Here is an 18,928-nt window from a genome sequence, read left to right as displayed (position 1 = left end):
TGGTGGTGGATACATGGTTGTTCCTATCTTTTGATCCTAGTCAAGGATGCAATTATAATCCAGGTAGAAGTGTTTATGCTCTCCGAACTTCACCCTCCAGGCCCGTACGCTGGTTAGTATCACATCACTGTAATGCTATGCCCCAGTAAATGGGCTTGTGAAGAGGAAAGGCTCATTTAGCTTACAGTTTGAAAGGTTCATATGGCACCTTCAGGGACTCATTTCTGATGTGGGTGGAAAGTGGTGGCATATTGTGATGGGAATGTGCATGGAGCAACACCATCACCTGTCCAAGTGGAGCAAAAAGAGAGAGAAGGCAGGTTGGGGTTCCCTAGTCCCATGGGAAGAACGCTTCAGTAACCTAAAGGCCTCCACAAGGCCCTGCATTCCCAGTAGTGCCCCACGCTGAGGACCAAGCCTTCCGTTACAGTGGATCCTTTGAAGACGTGACACTGAAACGGAGCAACCTCTACTACAGCAGGACCTGACTTACCCACTGACCTCATCTCCTGCTACTCCCCGCACGTGTCGGCCGCCACGCCAAAGACCTCCTCACAACTTCCTGAGTCTGCTTTGGATCATCTGTCTTCCTTAGTGCTGGCTCTCCCCCTTTCTTGGACTTCTAAGGCTTGTCTCTTCTTCCCTTGCCATAATTCAATCTGTGTATTACTGTTTTTTTTTTTTAATAGTTATTTGTTTATTTGAGAGAGAAAGAGGGAGGAGAGAGAGAGAGAGAGAGAGAGAGAGAGAGAGAGAGAGAGAATGGGATTTCCAGAGCCATCAGCCACTGTAAACGAACTCCAGACGCGTGCACCACCTTGTGCATCTGGCTTACGTGGGCCCTGGAGAATTGAACCTGAATCCTTTGCATTTGCAGGCAAATGCCTTAGCTGCTAAGCCATCTCTCCAGCCCTATCACTGTTTTTCCTGTGTATGCGTTTTTCTCTGGGTGTGTATGTAGTTGTGTGTACGTGGTATGTGTGATGTGATGGCTCTGCTCTGTTCACACACCGCGTACCTGTGCAGATGCCAGAGAACAACCATGAGGGTCTGTGATGAACGTCTGTGCTCTTCTTTCACTGGCTCTGAAACGGGGTCTCTTGGCCCCGCCTCCTACTGTCACAGGCGTGTTGTGATCACACACACACATCTGTGCCATTTTGTGTCCAGCTTTTACATGTATGCTGAAGAAGCTTGAACCTTGGTTAGCAAGCTTTGTAAGCAAGCACCTTTAACCATTGAGCCATCTCCCTAGCACTCACCACTGCTTCGTTACGTAAAGATATCTGCCACTAATTTTAAGTTAGAAGAAAATTTTAGTTTTATTCTGTTTATAGCTGAGTCTACAAGTGACAACTTTAAGATCTATATTGCCTTTCTTTTATTTTTTTATTTATTTATTTTTTTGAGGTAGGGTCTTGCACTAGCCCAGGCTGACCTGGAATTCACTATGTAGTTTCAGGGTGGCCTCGAACTCACGGTGATCCTTCTACCTCTGCCTCCCAAGTGCTGGGATTAAAGGCGTGCACCACCATGCCCAGCTACGTTTCCTTTTTTTTTGAATGAAGACTTCATTGATGTTTTTAGTAAAACATATATAACATTTAATACCCATTCTATTGTATGTATCTGCCACATTGTGTCTATTTAGGTGTTGATGGGTATCTGGAGTGTCCTTGTCTTTTGACTGTAACAAGTGCTGCTGTGAACATTGGTGTACAAGGCTCTCTGCAAGTTGCTGCTCACGGTGCCATTGGGTGTATACTTAGGAGTGAGATTAATGGGTGATATGGTAGCTGTAGGTGTTACCTTTGGGTGTATACTTAGGAGTGAGATTAATGGGTGATATGGTAGTTGTAGGTGTTACCTTTGGGTGTATCCTTAGGAGTGAGATAAATGGGTGATATGGTAGCTGTAGGTGTAACCTTTGGGTGTATGCTTAGGAGTGAGATTAATGGGTGATATGGTATTGTAGGTGTAGCCTTTGGGTGTATACTTAGGAGTGAGATTAATGGGTGATATGGTAGTTGTAGGTGTTACCTTTGGGTGTATCCTTAGGAGTGAGATAAATGGGTGATATGGTAGTTGTAGGTGTAGCCTTTGGGTGTATACTTAGGAGTGAGATTAATGGGTGATATCGTTGTTGTAGGTGTTACCTTTGGGTGTATACTTAGGAGAGAGATTAATGGGTGATATGGTAGTTGTAGGTGTTACCTTTGGGTGTATACTTAGGGGTGAGATTAATGGGTGATATGGTAGTTGTAGGTGTACCTTTGGGTGTATACTTAGGAGAGAGATTAATGGGTGATGTGGTACTTGTATGTATAGCCTTTTGAGAAACTGCAAATTTTTTCCCACACTGCCATTTTACATTCCCGCCAGCAGTGCACAGGGTTCCAGTTTTCTTCATTTAAAAAGGAAAAGGAGCTAATACTTCCTTTCCTTTTTCAAAAGTAAACTATCTTTTAAGATTATAGTCTTAGTAGGGAGTAGCACTTCACTGTGGCCTTGATTTACATTTTCCAAGTATAAGTGGAACTGACCATCTTTTCATGTGCTTCTTGCTGGTCTGCATATCTTTTTTCTCTTCTACGTTTTCTTTTGTACATTTATTCATCGTTCATCTGAGAGAGTGACACAGAAAGAGGCTGACAGAGAGAATGAATAGGGGAACCCCAGGGCTTCCTGCCACTGCAAATGAACTCCTGACACACAAGCTACTTAGTGTGTCTGGCTTAAGTGGGTAGTGGAGAATCAAACCCCGGTCATTGGAGTTTGCGGGCAAGTGCCTTAACCTCTAAGCCATCTCTCCAGCCTTGGTCTATATGTATTTGAAGTACATATTGAAGTCCTCTGATCATATTTTTAACTGTGCCATTTGTTTCACTGAATTTTTTTGAGGCACCTTCAGTTTAAACAGATCTCTGATTTTAAGACTCACTCCAATTTCAGATATGGTAGAATGTGATAATATCTGAATGCATGAACTTGTTTTTGTATAACTGCCTAATTATTGGGATTAAAATTATCTTAAGTAGTTTAAGCTGCCTGTTAATAACTGATAAGTAGTTGATTTTATTTTCCATTTACTATACCATTATCTGTTCTAGTTAAATACTTACTTTTAAATATACTGTGTTAATTTCTCAGTGAGGGGGCAGATTCATTATATCAAACGTAGTATTAGATTGCTATTATAAAAGAAGGTGAATCTTTAAAATGAAGCCTTTGTATTGCTTGATTTTTAAAATTATTTATTTATTTATTTGAGAGCAACAGACACAGAGAGAAAGACAGATAGAGGGAGAGAGAGAGAGAGAATGGGCACGCCAGGGCTTCCAGCCTCTGCAAACGAACTCCAGACGTGTGCACCCCCTTGTGCATCTGGCTAACGTGGGACCTGGGGAACCGAGCCTCGAACCGGGGTCCTTAGGCTTCGTAGGCAAGCGCTTAACCGCTAAGCCATCTCTCCAGCCCGTGTATTGCTTGATTTTTTTAAATACCAGTTACTAAAGGAATGCTGAAAATACTACAGAAAACAATTGCATTTTTTAGTTCATTTTTATTTATTTATCTGAGAGTGACAGAGAGAGAGAGAGAGAGAGAGAGAGGCAGAGAGAGAGAGAGAATGGGCACACCAGGGCTTCCAGCCACTGAAAACAAACTCCAGATGCATGTACCCCCTTGTACATCTGGCTTACATGGGTCTTGGGGAATCTAGCCTCGAACCAGGTTCCTTAGCTTAACCGCTAAGCCATCTCTCCAGCCCAACAATTGCATTTTTGATTAATTCATGTGCCATTTAAGAATCCATTTATGCATTTTATATTTTCAGTTTAATTATCATTTTTGTGGGGGAATTGGGGAAAGTCTCTTCAGGTAGTTGAGGATGACCTTATACTTCTGATCCTCCCACCTTCACCTCCCAAGTGCCAGATCGCAGGCATCTGCAGGCATGTGCCACCACTCTCGGTTTAAGTGGGGCTGGGGATTGAACTGATGGTCTTGTGTGTGCTAGCCAGGTGCTGTAACAAATGACCTATCTTCCCCAGCCCTGCGAATCAATCTAGGTCAGCACAGGGACTGTGCACTTACCATTTGCTCCGGTTTTGTCTTGGCAGAATTTAGCATCTCTATTCTCCATCCGGGTTGTGGGGCTTTCACTGGCCTGCAGCTACTTATCCCCACAGGACAGCCGGCCCCTCTGTCACTGGGCAGTGGACAGGTAAGGGAAGAGAATGTATGTGCTCTTACTGGACTGGACTAACCAAACTAGGCTCTTTGTGAGTAAAATTGCTCGCAAGACGAGCTGTTCTTTCTCCCTTTCCTCTCCAGGGCCAGCCATAGATGTGCACTGCTCTTTTTAGCCCCTGTACCTAGAGAGGTTTCCTCGTGACCACTTCAAAGATGAGGAGACACTGAGAGCTAGTTAATGATCAGGCCCAAATTTTGAACACAGATTGATCTAACATGCCCACAGGTATCCAGTGGAGTCATGCTGTAGAATACACCTGGAGTGACTTTGAATTTCTCCTCTGGGGTGGGTGAGAATGCCTCTACTGAATTGTTGTGCCCAGACTAGAAAAGCCTGTGGACTATGAAAGCCAGCATGGCTGAGCCTCCTGTGCCTGCTTCCTGATGCTTCACACGCCTGCTTTGTCGCCTGGCACATATGCAGCCTCACACAGCCTTCCACAGGGCTGGCATGACGTCTGAGGTGATTACGCAGCATGCATTCATTGTCTGGTACTTCTGTTCATGTTCCCATGGACCCATGGTTTTTTAAAATATTTTATTTATTTACTTTAAGGGGGGGGCAGATAGACAGGGAATGGGTACACCAGGGCCTCCAGCCACTGCAAATGAGCTCCAGACACATGCACCACCTGTGCATCTGGCTTACGTGGGTCCTGGGGCATTGAATCTCTGGGTCCTTTGGCTTTGCAAGCAAGTACATTAACTGCTAAGGCATCTCTCCAGCTCAACCCATGGTTTTTAATAAGGCTCTCTGATTTCCTGACTTGGTCATCCAGAGCTGACTCAGTTCATAATGTAGAGGTGGGCCTTTCCCTTTGCAAAGAGTCTGTAACTAAGATAGATAGGAGGCATCTGGAAGGTTTGCCAGAGTTCTGCAGAGTTAGGAAGGCAGGAGCCCTGTAAGGCAGGGCCTGCTTGGGTCTGACGGGGAAAGGGAGCCCTGGAGGAAAGGGCCCCAGTCCTGAAGACAATAGCCACATTCTTCAAAGGGCTCTTCACAGGCAGATGCCAGCCTGCCATTGTCACAGGCTTATGACAAGAATTGGACAGGTAGCCCCCAGGAATGTGACAACAAGAGGTGAATGATAGAAAAATCTGTTGAATATAAAAATCTTTTTCAGAAAGAACTTGCACTTTTATATGTACTCTCACTCTGAAACTGAATTTTTTAAAAAAGAGATTTTATTTACTTGTATTTTTTATTTGCAAGCAGAGGCTGACCTGGAACTTACTCTGTAGTCCCAGGCTGGCCTCAAACTCACAGAAATCCTAGTACCTCTGCCTCCTGGGTGCTGGGATCAAAGGCATGTGCCATCAATCCAGCTATCTTGTTCTTTTTTTAATTAAAAAAATTGTTTTTTATTTGTAAGCAGAGAGGGGGGGGGGGTAGAAGGGAGAGAGACTGGGCGCACCAGGGCCTCTAGCCACACAAACTCCAGACACATGTGCCACTCTGTGCATCTGGCTTTACATGGGTACTGGGGAGTTAAATCTGGGTTGTCAAGCTTTACAAGAATGTGCCTTTAACCACTAAGATATATCTCCAGCCCACATGCCTTGCTTCTGGTATGCCCTCTACCAGTATCAGCCTTCTCCCTCTCCATTCAGTTGGCAATCCTGCCCTCGAGAGGCTGGGTTCACTACAATCCCGTTTTGTGTTTGTTTGATTTCTTTTCTAGGTTGTGTCTCACTCTCACTCAGGCTGACCTGGAATTCACATTATAGTCCAAGGCTGCTCACTTGATTTAATTCAATCAAGTACTCCTAGGCTGGCCTCAAACTCACAGTAGTCCTCCTACATCTGCCTCCCAAGTGCTTGGGATTAAAGGTGTGTGACACCATGCCCAGCCCATTAGGACTTCCTTTCTATTTTATTTTATTTTATTTTATTTTATTTTATTTTATTTTATTTTATTTTATTTTATTTTATATTATATTCTTATTTATTTGTAAGGAGAGAGAGAGAGAGAGAGAGAGAGAATATGGGCGTGCCAGGACCTCCAGTTGCTGCAAACGAACTTCAAACACATGCACCACTGTGCATCCATCTTTACATGGGTACTGGGGAATTGAACCAGGGTTGTTAGGCTTTACAGGAAAGCACCTTGACTGTTGAGCCATTTCTCCAGCTCTCCCATTATTATTTTTGTATGCCTCCTGTGTTAGACTCTGAGCTCCCTAGTGGTAGAAATGTCTGTAGTGCTTAGGACACCATCTCTCCCCATTATCAAATAATTTTCCCTTTCTTATCTCATACTTGACTGTGAGAAGACATGGTTACACCACCTGGCCAATGATTATTCCCATGTAAAGAACAAATGTTTTGGTCTTCAGCTATCCCTATGCCGGGGAAGCTTTGTGCAATGAAGCTGCAGCGGCACACATGCCTCTGTTCTCCTCTGCTACCCCAGGGTTAGAGTCCATTTGACAAGTAGATTGATGAGGAAGGAATTGAAGTTTTAGCAGTGTTGGTAAGACAGTAAAAGCTTGTGGCTTACATATGAATACAACTTGGGTTTTTTAGAATATCTCTCTAGATTTCCTTCTTCCCCCTTCAAGGCAGAGCTTCCCAGTTGTGGACCTCTATCATGGTGAAAATGAGAAGTTGATGGTCTTAAAGAAAGTATAGATGTGGAGCTCTCTCAGTGTCTCCTCTGCATTGAACATTTGTCCCGTAACTCAGTTGTACCTGCAGAGGCAGAGCTGCTTCCAGGGAGCTCAAGGCAGGAGGCAGAGAAGCTGCCAACCTGCTGATGCTTAGGACAGGGAGCAGAGGAACAGAGAGAGGGGCATCGGGGGTGGTGGCCAGCTTCTCTGAATCCCACCCACTTGAAAAGGGCTTTCTCTTTGGGGAGGACTGAGGGGGAGCAAGAGGAAGCAGCATGTGAGCATAGCTTGCTTCCTCCCCCCCCCCCATATTTATAGAGTGACATGGATGGATGATCAGTTTCTGTCCCAAATCAGTGTGGTTCACTGAGCTGGGAGAATCTCTGGCTTTGATCCTGGCTTCGATCCTGGCTTCCCTGGTTCTCAGTCATGCAGAAAGATATTACAAGTCCACCCCAGCCTCACCAATGTCAGTCCAAAACACTTTGTGCTTTCTGTGACCACTGAACCTCCTATTAAATCACTTTCGTGACAGTTTGGGACTCAGTTGACCCAGCCCACAAATACTTATTTTGTGTGTGTGTGTGTGTGTGTGTTTGTACATGGCTAACACTTCCTTTAGCCCTTACAGATTCACGGTAAAACCTGCCTCTATCTCCTTCTTGTCTCTTCCTTCTGCCTTATGGCTGACCCACTATGGTGGTTTGAATTAGGTGTCCCCATAAAGTCATGTGTTCTGAATGATAGGTCCCCAGCTAATGATAATTTGGGAATTGGAGCCTTGATGAAGGTGTGTTTTAGGGGGCTGGGCTTTTTGGTGTTATAACCAGCTTCCCCTTGCCAGTGTTTGGCATACTCTCTTGCCACTGTGGTCTACTTTACATTGGCCAGGATGTGATGTCCAGCCTCTGCTCATGCCATCGTTTCCCCGGCCATCGTGGCTCCCTGTCACGTCTGTAAGGCAGAATAAACCCTTTCCTTCCACAAGCTGCTCTTGGTTGGGTGCTTTTCGCCAGCAAGGAGAAGAGGAAGGTGACTGCAACAGCAGCCTTTGCTGAAGGGAGTGGTGTGACATGTTGAGGTTTAGAAGTGTAGGTTGTGGCCGGCTTGGGGGTGCTCCATCCGCACTGGGGTAGGGAGAAGCTGGATCTTCTAGGACTTCATCAGCAGTGGTTGTTTGCATGGGTTATTCGTTCCATCAGCCTGACTTAGGATCAAGACAAAAACAACATAAGGGGAGGGAAGATTGATTTGGGCTCATGGTTTTAGAGGTTTCAGTCCGTTGTGGCAGCTCTGTTGTTTCTGGACCGGCAGTGAGGCAGAACACCCCAGCAGCCGGATCACGTGTTAGATGGGCCTCTGTACCTAATGCTGGACAGGGAGCGGAGAGGGAGGGGTCAGTGAGAAAGACAGGATGTCCCAAGGACCTGCCCCCAGAGACCTACTTTCTCTAGCTAAGCTCTACCTCCTCAAGTTTCCAGAACTTCCCAAAATAGGATTACCAGCTGGGGGAATAGGTCTGGTGGGGGAGAGACACTTCATTTTTAAGCCATGACTGTGTAACTTCCCTATGGACACTGAGGAGGTAGTTGGGACCTTTGATTTATGTCCTTATAGTAACCAAAATGTGGTAGAGCTCCCACCTTCCAGGGAATGGAGGAGAAAGCATTAAGAAGTGGGGGGGGGGGAGCGGATTGCTCCTTCAGCTGACTTAGAACCTGGTTCAGTTTCTGGTCAGTTTGGGGATTTCTGTTTGCAACATCCCTGGGGTTGGTGATGGGAGTCAGTTGCTAAGTCTTGCAGTGCTGTGTTTTCTGAGGCTCCGTTTCCTGATGTCTTCCTCATTCATTCCTTAGGGCTTTGCACCTCAGGAGGCCTGGAGGCCCTGCTCATGTCAAGCTGGCGGTGGAGTGGGATAGCTCTGTCAAGGAGCGGTGAGTTAGTGGAATTTGCCTCCCACGAAGGACCCAGTTTCCTCTAGTGTGGCATATCCTTCATATGCTGGACTGCATTGTGAGAGACAGTAAGGAGAGCTGTGTGTAGATAACCGTGATGAGCCCGGTCATTGTGATCGGTGGGGGTGGGCAGTTAGGAGTCACAGATGCTTATGTAACCTCCACCCTGGGCCCGTTGCTGCTCAGAACACTTTGTTTGCTATGAGCAATTGGTTTAATCGTCTCACGCACACTCTTATGTGTGAGAAATATGAGGTCGGCACTGCCATTCTCCAGAGGTGGAAGCTGAGATACAGAGAAGTAAAACAACTAACTGATTTAAGTCCTACATCCTGTGCCTGCAGAGCTGGGATTTGAACCCGGGCCTTTGGACTCAAGTCAAAGTCACCATTCTTACTTGGCTGCTCTTGCTTTGTCAAAAGGACACGTTTCAATCCAGGGGCACTTATATTTATGTCACAGGCACTAGGTCTGGTGGTGGGCAAGCTAGAATGAGTCAGCCCAGGACTTGGTCCCTGGTGGAGCTGGTAGGGAAGGTAGGTGACTCTTTAAGAGAGAGTGTGAAGTCAGGGGTGCAAGGGGTTCTCTGGAACCCATAGGAAGGGTGTAGTAGCTTTGCCTACCCATGCCCTGACCAGATATGCTATGAGGAGACAGGTGGGACCTCTCTAAGAGGGAAGCGTCCTGAATGTCCCTGTGTCCTCTCTCTCTACTCAGTCTGTTCGGGAGCCTCCAGGAAGAGCGGGTCGAGGACGCAGACAGCGTGTGGAGGCAGCAGCAGGCACATCAGCAGCCCAGCTGTACCCTGGACGAATGTTTTCAGTCTTACACCAAGGAGGAGCAGGTCCTGCCCCGGGGTCCCTCTGCGGCCGGGCAGGGGGCCGGGCTGGGTTGGTTGTGTGCTGTGGGTGGCCTCACAGCGCCATGGCTTCCTCTGCAGCTGGCCCAGGATGATGCGTGGAGGTGCCCTCACTGCCAGGTCCTCCAGCAGGGCGTGGTGAAGCTGAGTCTGTGGACCCTGCCCGACATCCTCATCATCCACCTGAAGCGGTTCTGTCAGGTGGGGGAGAGGAGGAACAAGCTCTCCACTCTGGTGAAGTTCCCGCTCTCTGGACTCAACATGGCCCCCCACGTGGCGCAGAGGAGCACCAGCTCCAAGGCCGGGCCGGGCCCCTGGCCCTCCTGGAAGCCACCAACCTGCCTGCCCACTGCTTACCCGCTGGACTTCCTTTATGACTTGTACGCTGTCTGCAACCACCACGGCAGTCTGCAAGGTGGGCATTACACAGGTGAGCCTTGCCACGCCTCTCTTTGCACAGCAGCCAGGACCGTGTGTCTTGACTATGGCAAGATCCTCCTCACGTAGAGAAACGGGAGAGGGCCTGCTCCCTTCTGTCACGCTGTTGTGGACTTAGGTTGCTGGTTGGAGTATAAAGTTATTACAATTTTTAGCATGTCAAATATAGGAGGGCAACTGCTGGAACCAAGAGCCTGATGTGTGTCTTGTTTTCAGTCAACACAGGGCATCTTGCTTACCTTCGTTTTTGTCTATGAGATATTTTGAGTTTCTCTTTATCTGGGGAATTTAGAAGCATTAGACGAAGAGATAGGCAGAGACAAATTGCCGGGCAGCCGTCTCAGTGGCCTACGGTCACTTTTTGATCTTGTCATTTTTTGCTTGTGTCCCATCAGGACATGTCAGTGAGCATAGAGCCTGCAGAAAGCTGCTGGCCACAGCAGTTTAGTGTCTGGAGAGTAGTGAAGGCTGATTGCCATGAGCTTCAGGTTTAGGCTGTGGGGTTTGGTGAACAGGGCCAGTCCCATCACACTGAGGATTACTGGGATAGACTCCAGGATACTCCTGTGCTCTTCTGATATGCCTCTTGTCCCGTTGCTATCCTGTTCTGGATGGGAGGGCTGAAGGCTTCATAGCCTCAAGGACTATTCTGTTCAGCCACTCCCCTGGTCTTCCTTCTCTGGGCTAAAAATAACTTAGCAGAAATCCCTCAAGTGTATAACTTGGGAGATATCTCCCTTGCTATATTAACCTGAAATGTTTTAATGAAGAGCACTGTAGCTAATTTAGACCCTGTGCACACATCAATGATGGAAATAAGGACAACTGGAACTTGGGGCTTGTCACCTCTGTGTAGACTCATGAGGTAGCCCCAGTGTAAATTAAGAACACTGGTATAAAATCATAGGGGACTTAGCAGGAGTCTAGCACAGGGAGGGTGGGGGGGTGCACTCTCAGCCCACCTGATCAACTCTGTGCCCCTCTGAGGGGTGGACATTAAAGAGAAGAGTGTGCACTTGCTGCAGCGTTCCCAAGGTCTGTGTTTCCCGACTCTGTGCCTCCCCCTGCCTGTGAAAGGTCTGCTTAAAACCAAAGTGAAAAGAGTTTTAGGAGGAGGCTGGCGGGGTAGAAGGACAGTATCTGCAGCCAGGGCAGTCCTCCCCGGTGAGGTCTGGGCCAGGCGCCGCCCCAACCCTGTATCGCTGGGTACGTGGACAGAGTCAGCCATTGAGCCATTAGGCTTCAGGATGGCCAGCTTTTGTCTTGCAGAGGTGAATGACACCTGGCATGAATAAGTCCCCAGACCACATAGGGTGCTATTATAGATGAGCACTGACTTCTTTGTGTGTATATATATTATGCACACATATATATATCAAATATATATGTATATATATTATATATAGTGTGTGTGTGTACATACACACACACACACACACACACACACATATATATATTTGAGAGAGACAGGCAGAGAAAGAGGGAGAGAGGGAGAGAGAGAGAGATAAGAGAGAATGGGCGTGCCAGGGCCTCCAGCCACTGCAAATGAACTCCAGACGTATGCAGCCCCTTGTGCATCTGACTAACGTGGGTTTTGGGGAATCAAGCCTTGAACCAGGGTCCCTAGGCTTCACAGGCAAGTGCTTAACCACTAAGCCATCTCTCCAGCCCTTTTTTGTTTTTTTTGAGGTAGGGTCTCACTCTAGCCCAGGCTGACCTGGAATTCACTATGGAGTCTCAGGGTCTCAGGGTGGCCTCGAACTCACAGCGATCCTCTTACCTCTGCCTCCCAAGTGCTGGGATTAAAGGCGTGCACCACCATGCCCAGCGAGCCCTGACTTTTTCATTTAGGGAAGCACATCTTGTAGTTTCCTAAGAAAGGGCGATAGACATTCTCAGTTCGCATGTGCTAACATGCCTTTATTCCCACCCTTTATTGGCAGCCTGTCTGGACATGGAATTCTAGATTGATGGGCATTGTCACTCAGACTTTGGAGTGGGATCTTTGAAGAATGGGAGTCAGGAATAGGCTCTAGCACTGGAGATGGGTCAGGCCAGTTCTCTTTTTCTTTCTTTGTCAGGGATCTGTTTTTCTTTTTGAAGTTCTTTATTACTGGTGCTCTGGAATTTTACAAGATATGCCTTTATCTAAGCCAGGACTCAAGAGGCCCTGTGATTGCTTTCAGGTCTGGAAATTGCCTTGTGTTTATTTTTAAAAAATAATATATTGTGTAATGTTCAATCAGTCTAAGCATATTCATCCCCTCAAACACATTTGTTTATTTATTTTTGGCTTTTTGACACAGGGTTTCGTTCTAGCTCAGGTTAACCGAGAATTCACTATCTAGTCTCAGGGCGGCCTCAAACTCACGGCGACGCTCCTATTTCTACCTCCCATAGTGTTGGGATTAAAGACGTGTGCCACCATGCCCATCCTCACATCATTTTTTCAATCATTAAAACATTCAAAAAACCCTTCTTGAAATCTTCATTTCTCAAATGCAATAAGTCATTATTGTCTGTGGCTACTTTACTATGCAATAGCACCCCAGAATTTTATTTATTTACTTTTTGACAATTTTATACACACACACACACACACACACACACACACACACACACACACACACACATATATGGTCTCAAACTTACAGCAATCTTCCTGCCTCTCCCTCCCGAGTACAGGCATGGACCACCATGCCTGGCTGCAACCACTTTGAATAGTTTCTTGTCTTTTCTTCCGTACTGTGTTTAGGCACATAGAAGCAATTATGAATCTATTTTCATACATAATTATTCAGTTTGGTATATGTCCTCTTCTTTTCCTATTTTAAGCAAAAGTACTATTTTCTGATTTTTTGTTTTTTTTTTTTACCTTGCTTCCTTGCCTCCCTGCCAGTCTTAAAATCTGCCTCTGAAATCTTCATAGACTTATAGAAACCTCCCTCTTCTAGAAATACACTGAGTAGATATATCAGCTTATTAAATAACTGCCCAGTAAATGGGTTTTGGGCTCCTTCATTCTTCTGCTATTAAAAACATTGCTGCCATAACCATTTATGTTATCTCCTTCATGTACAAGTTTATGGGTAGGGTGTGTTGAGTTCTCATAATTGGAATAGCTTGGTTGTGTGTATGTGTGTCTTTCTTACTGGAGTCAAGGCATAGTCTGCAAGCACTTTGCCAATGAGTGATATTCCCAGTCCTGAACCTGCATTTTGACAAATAACCATCAACTTGCCCTGAACAAAAGGGTTGTAGAGTGTGCATTCTTAGTGTGAGTAAGAGGGTGCCTGTTTCTCTATGGCAGAGCTCAGTGAAGAGTCTGCCAGGAAACGTGTGAATTTTTGCCAGGGGGCCACGGCATCTCAGTTTGAGCCTCTTTTCATGTTTAAATGAATGGTGGTACTAGCCTGTGAACTTCCTGTCCATGGCCTGTGACTGTTCTGTGCAAGGCTGTTGTAACAGTTGCTGCAATATCTGTCTGACTGTTCCTGAGCTCACTGGTTGTACAGAAAGCTTTCATTTTTATTTCAGGTAGCAAAGTGTCAGTCATTTCTTCTATGACTTCTAGATTTTGAGGCATGATTAGAAAACCTTTTCACTGTAAGACTGAGAAGTATTTTTCCTATGTTTTGTTTGTTTGTTTTAAAGTAGGTAGAGTCTCACTGTAGCTCAGACTGGCCTGGAACTCACTCTGTAGTCCCAAGCTAACCTTGTACTTGCAGTGAACCTCTTACCTCTGCCTCCTGAGTGTGAGATTAAAGGCATGTGCCATCATGCCTGGCCTCCTATGTTTTCTGCTAGCACTTTTGATGTGTAGATTTTCACATTTGAATCTGTAATTTGGATTTCTTTCCTTCCTTCCTTTCCTTCCTTCCTTCTTTCCTTCCTTCCTTCCTTCCTTCCTTTTTTTTTTTTTTTTTTGAAAGTTTTACTCTAGTCCAAGCTGACCTGGAATTCACCATGTGGTCTCAGGCTGGCCTTGAACTCACAGTGATCCTCCTACCACTGTCTCCCAAGTGCTGGGACTAAAGGTGTGTGCCACCACGCCCAACTGATTTGGAGTTTCTTAATGCTCCTAAGAGTGTCCAATTTTTTTTCCCCCAGAACATATCAGTTTGCCCCAAGATGACCACCACTAATGGAGAATTCCATGTGATAGTATATATCAGATACTTCAGTGTTTGGGTTTGAGTCTGTATTTGGACTTTTTCCTTTTTTATGTCTCATTGGCTAACAGTACCAACCTATGAATTTGGCCTTGGATTTTCTGGTGACTGGCCCCACCCTGAAGCTTCCTAGGCTGTCAGCCACCACCCAGCTCATGAGCACAGAAAATGGTGCTGTTTCTTTGAAGATCTTAAGATTTTAGCAAACATATTTTACAATATCATGGTAACCATTTACACTTGTAAGGGAAGGAGTGAAGATATTACCTGATATCCATTTTTATTATTTATTTATTTATTTTTGTTTTTGGTTCTTTGAAGTAGGGTCTCACTCTAATCCAGACTGACCTGGAATTCATTATGTAGTTTCAAGCTGGCCTCAAACTCATAGCGATCCTCCTAGTTCTGCCTCCCGAGTGCTGAGATTTAAGGTATGTGCCACCACACCGGACTTCTGGTGTACATTTCGAAATAGGCATTTTGTGGAAAATAAGTAGTAGCAGAAGAATGTTTCTGGGACTTGTTATGGCCAGTTCTCGGCATCCCCAGTGACCACCAAGGAGAACCAAACATGTATGCAAGGGCAAGGAGCTTTATTTCAGGCTTAAGCTTGGTCTCTTGACTTCACCAACACAGTGGATCCTTACAAGAGCCCCGAGTAGTGGGAGGGTAGGGCTTTTATAGGGATTTGAACATAGAAGAAGGGGATGGGAACATGATTGGTTGATTTAAACAGTGTACTCTTCTGGTTGGCTTGGGATTTTGGCGGACAAAGTTGGCCGGCTGGGGCTAGGGGAATTGAACTTATCTATGACTATAGGAATGTATGGCGTAATCAGTTTCCAGTAAGTGTTAAACCCACCCTTACCAGAAAATAAAAACTTAGATCTTGCCGGGAAACAGAAACTTAGGCCTACTGAGGACTCTGAGGCCTGTCATGGCGTCCATCTGGTTCCTGAGTCCTTCAGACTCAAGTGAAACAGTCCTGGCTGGGTATTGACAAAGAATTGCAAGCACAGTTTAGAAGCAGACTTAACCTTAAAACAGCTTTTGGATGGATTGTGTGAGAAGAGTAAGACAGAACTCCTGGGTGGTGGGTTAGGGTTAGTGCATGGGCAGCCAACTAGGGCGCCCATTGTTGACCTCATCGAGTCTAGTCCAGAGCTTGCGTTTGTGAAGCCCATGAGGTTTTTCAACATTTTGAAGATGGCAAAAAGAAGCAGGTAGGAAGTATATGTGGCCATGTGTAACCTGAAAAGCCTGTGTTATTTGCTGACTGGTCCACCACAGAATTTGCCAACTTCCAGCTCACTGTGTTTTGGTATTGCTCACTGAGATCGGGGGACCAAGAGAAGCATATGTGGTCATAGGTGTTTGGGAGGTAACAAGAACTCCAGTTCTAAGGTAGGAAGAAGTAACCCCAAGTCCCAACTGTGATCCTCATGTCACATTTTTTTGCATGCTTACTAGATGTGCAGTTTGACACACCTTTGGAGAAATGGATGAACAATACATGACTGTCTGGTTGTATAACATGTATAACATGAGGAGATTTTGCCTGAATAAAGACCATAGCATAAGGATTCAGTTTAGAGTAACCACATTCCATCCTATCGATTCTTAAACAATTGACCCTTTCTGATTCCACAGCATTCAGCCCTAACTAAAAACAGACCTTTTTTCTCATTTGTGCATAGCATGTCCATTTTTGAGCTCTGCGAGAGGGAAGTGTCCTCTTACCCATGGGGCTCTAAAATGTTGCGCTTGGGGTTTGTACCTTCCCAGCTTATTGCCGGAACTCCCTGGATGGCCAATGGTACAGCTTCGACGACAGCACTGTGGAGCCTCTGCAAGAAGATGAGGTCAGCACCAGGGGGGCGTACATCCTGTTCTATCAGAAGCGAAACAGCATTCCGCCCTGGTCAGCCAGCAGCTCCATGAGAGGTGGGTGCTACCGCTCATGAGGAATGTGGGGTTGGAAGTAACGTTGAGGATGGGGACCATGCTCAGTTGAACATTCAGGAAGGTGAACAAGGATCAAAAAGAGGAAGCCCTGGCTGCTGCTGGAAAAATATAAGTGCCACCTTCCGCTCCCTCACCCAGCCAGTCTGTCAGAATGGCAGCCAGTCAGACAGCCCATCTGTCAGAATTGGAGATGGGTAAACAATACTTCAAGAAATAGGAAAAGGATCATTTGTGTGTGTGTGTGTCTGGGGCAGCTAATGTGTGGTATGAAATTCCCTGTCCCCGGTATCCCTCAGATTGAGTCAGATATGATTAAGCATGGACCATGTAGACCTGTGTTAGTACTGTTGGAAAGGGAGAGGTGGGGGTGGGGGTGGCAGGGCTGGGGAGATGGCTCAGTGGTTAAAGGCACTTGCTTCAAAGCCTGCTGGCCTGGTTAATTTGCCAGCTACCCATGTAAAACCAGATGGATATTTGTTTGATGTGGCAAGAGAGCCTGGTGTGTGTGTGTGTGTGTGTGCATGTACACACACAAATAAGTGAATAAAATTTTATAAAAAAGAAAGGGTGAGCCAGGGTCTGAGAAGGTGGCTTAGTGGTTAAAGTATTTCCCATTCAAGCTCGTTTGCCTGGGTTCGGATCCCCAGTTCTCACGTAAAGCTGGATGCTGAAATGGGTGAGTTCACCTGCAGTCCCAGGGTGACTATGGCAAGAAAGGAGGGAAAGACAGAAGAATCTCCCCAAACTCATGGGCCACTTAGCCTGGTTCACACAGAAGGTGTACAAATTAGGTGGGAGCCAAAGACTGACACCTGACGTTCTCCTCTGACCGCCCCATGTGCACTGGGGCGCGCACGCGCGCACACACACACACACACACACACACACACACACGATGATGAAAAGAGAGAGGTAGGTATGAAGGGCACAGGGCCTTTCAAAAAAAATGGCACCTCAGCAATTTGTTTATGTGACTTCAATTTGCTTAGAAGTCTAGGGCTAAAAAGTAAAAAAAAAGTGTTACCCTTTCATGTGATTCATTCCACATTGAAAAGCGGTTATCCTTTATCTTTGGGACAAATAGAACACTTAAAAAAATTAATTGTAAGTCAGGTGTGTTGGCGCACGCCTTTAATCCCACCATTTGGGAGACTGAGGTAAGGTGATCACCTTGACAAGGCCACCCTGAGACTACTGAGTGAATTCCAGGTCAGCCTGAGCTAGAGTGAGACCCTACCTCAAAAACCCAAGAAGAACACTAATTACAATTTCTGACCACTATTGGGAAATGCCAAATAAAACTGACAGTCCTCAGCAGATCTAAGTCATGCCTAACTTAAGCCTGGCTTCCGTTTGTAGAAGGTAGACAGTAGAAGAAGAATAAAATACTTAGGACCAGGCACTGGAGCACCTGCCTGTAACCTCAGCACTGCGGAGGCTGAGGCAGGAAGACCATGCGTTCTAAGTCAGCCTAGGCTAGGCTACACAGGAAGACCATCTCAAACAACAAATGAGCAGAGAAGCAAAGGACAGTAGCAAACCACTTACCATATTAGAGGACAGATTTTCTTATTGCCAAAGGGTACAGATCCTTAATGCCCATTATAAAGACTCCGCTTTGCTAACCTTGGAACGTGCTCCTGTCACATTGCTCACTGGGGATAAGCCACAATTATTACTCTAACGATGGCTCTTGTTATGGTCACTAAAGTCCTGTGCCTTTGGAAAGATAATCCAAAACCATATTTAGGAAGCTCGAGTTGGTTACAGGTAATTTCACGGAAAGCATTTTAATACCGGTTAGGGTGCTGTCTCTTCAGTGCCCCAGTGCCACTGACTATATTTGTAAGCATGGTACACCATTGCAGATGTCTCTTCTTGTCATCCTTTTTTGTTTCACATTCTACAGCTCCGGGGCTTAGAGGTTGGGATGGGCATGGGAACCTGGTCGTGGGACCCTCCTCCAGAACCCTCAGGGCTGGGTTGGGTCCAGGCCTCCCCTTTGCTCCCCCTGCAGGTTCCACCAGCTCCTCCTTGTCTGATCACTGGCTCATGAGGCTTGGGAGCCACAATGGCAACAGCACGAGGGGAAGCCTGTTGTCCTGGAGCTCCGCCCCCTGCCCTTCCCTGGCCCGGGTGCCAGACTCTCCAGTCTTCGCCAACAGCTTCTGCCACCAGGAAAAGGGTATGTTGGTTCAGTAGTCTGGTTTTCTTTTCTCTTTGCATGATGACTGCTGCTCCTCCTCTTTAGGTGAGCGTTGGCTGTTCACAGCCTTGATATAAAGAACCACTCCTGACAAGAGGTTCGTTCATTTCTCTTCATGACCTGCCCTCACCTGCCTCGCCTCCCTCCCACAGTGTTCCATCCACAGGCACAGCGGACCCTCCGTATCCACGAGTTGCATGGTAGATTCAACTAGCCATGGATGAAAAAATATTAGAAAAAGTTACATATGTATAAGTGGATGAAGGCTTTTTCTTGCCATTCCTAACCACTGCTTACACAGCTTTTCCATTGCATTAGGCATTGTGGGTAATCTAGAGATGATTTAAAGATGTAAGAGGATGTTCATGGGCTGCATACAAATGCTGTGCTATTTTATATAAGGGACTTGAACATCACTGGAGCTCAGCCTGTGCATGGGGTCCTGGAGCCAATACCCTGTGGCTTACCA

At 46.2% G+C, this 18,928-nt stretch overlaps 1 protein-coding gene across 2 annotated transcripts in view; it reads left to right on the top strand.

Moving 5' to 3' along the window:
* Positions 1-18,928, top strand: part of Usp43 (ubiquitin specific peptidase 43) — a 79,856-nt gene that overhangs the window by 46,610 nt on the left and 14,318 nt on the right. Inside the window, exons 9-14 of one of the 2 annotated variants that reach the window (XM_004663140.2) lie at positions 4,122-4,225; positions 8,721-8,798; positions 9,537-9,663; positions 9,760-10,093; positions 16,074-16,232; positions 18,271-18,438. In XM_004663140.2, coding sequence (XP_004663197.2) covers positions 4,122-4,225; positions 8,721-8,798; positions 9,537-9,663; positions 9,760-10,093; positions 16,074-16,232; positions 18,271-18,438 — 970 coding nt within the window. Of the gene's footprint in view, positions 1-4,121; positions 4,226-8,720; positions 8,799-9,536; positions 9,664-9,759; positions 10,109-16,073; positions 16,233-18,270; positions 18,439-18,928 lie in introns of both variants that reach the window. The other variant, XM_004663139.2, reaches the window with a different exon arrangement.

The sequence above is a fragment of the Jaculus jaculus genome, chromosome 12, assembly GCF_020740685.1.
Source record: "Jaculus jaculus isolate mJacJac1 chromosome 12, mJacJac1.mat.Y.cur, whole genome shotgun sequence".
NCBI classification, from domain to species: domain Eukaryota; kingdom Metazoa; phylum Chordata; class Mammalia; order Rodentia; family Dipodidae; genus Jaculus; species Jaculus jaculus.
This window is presented reverse-complemented; position numbering and strand designations above follow the sequence as displayed.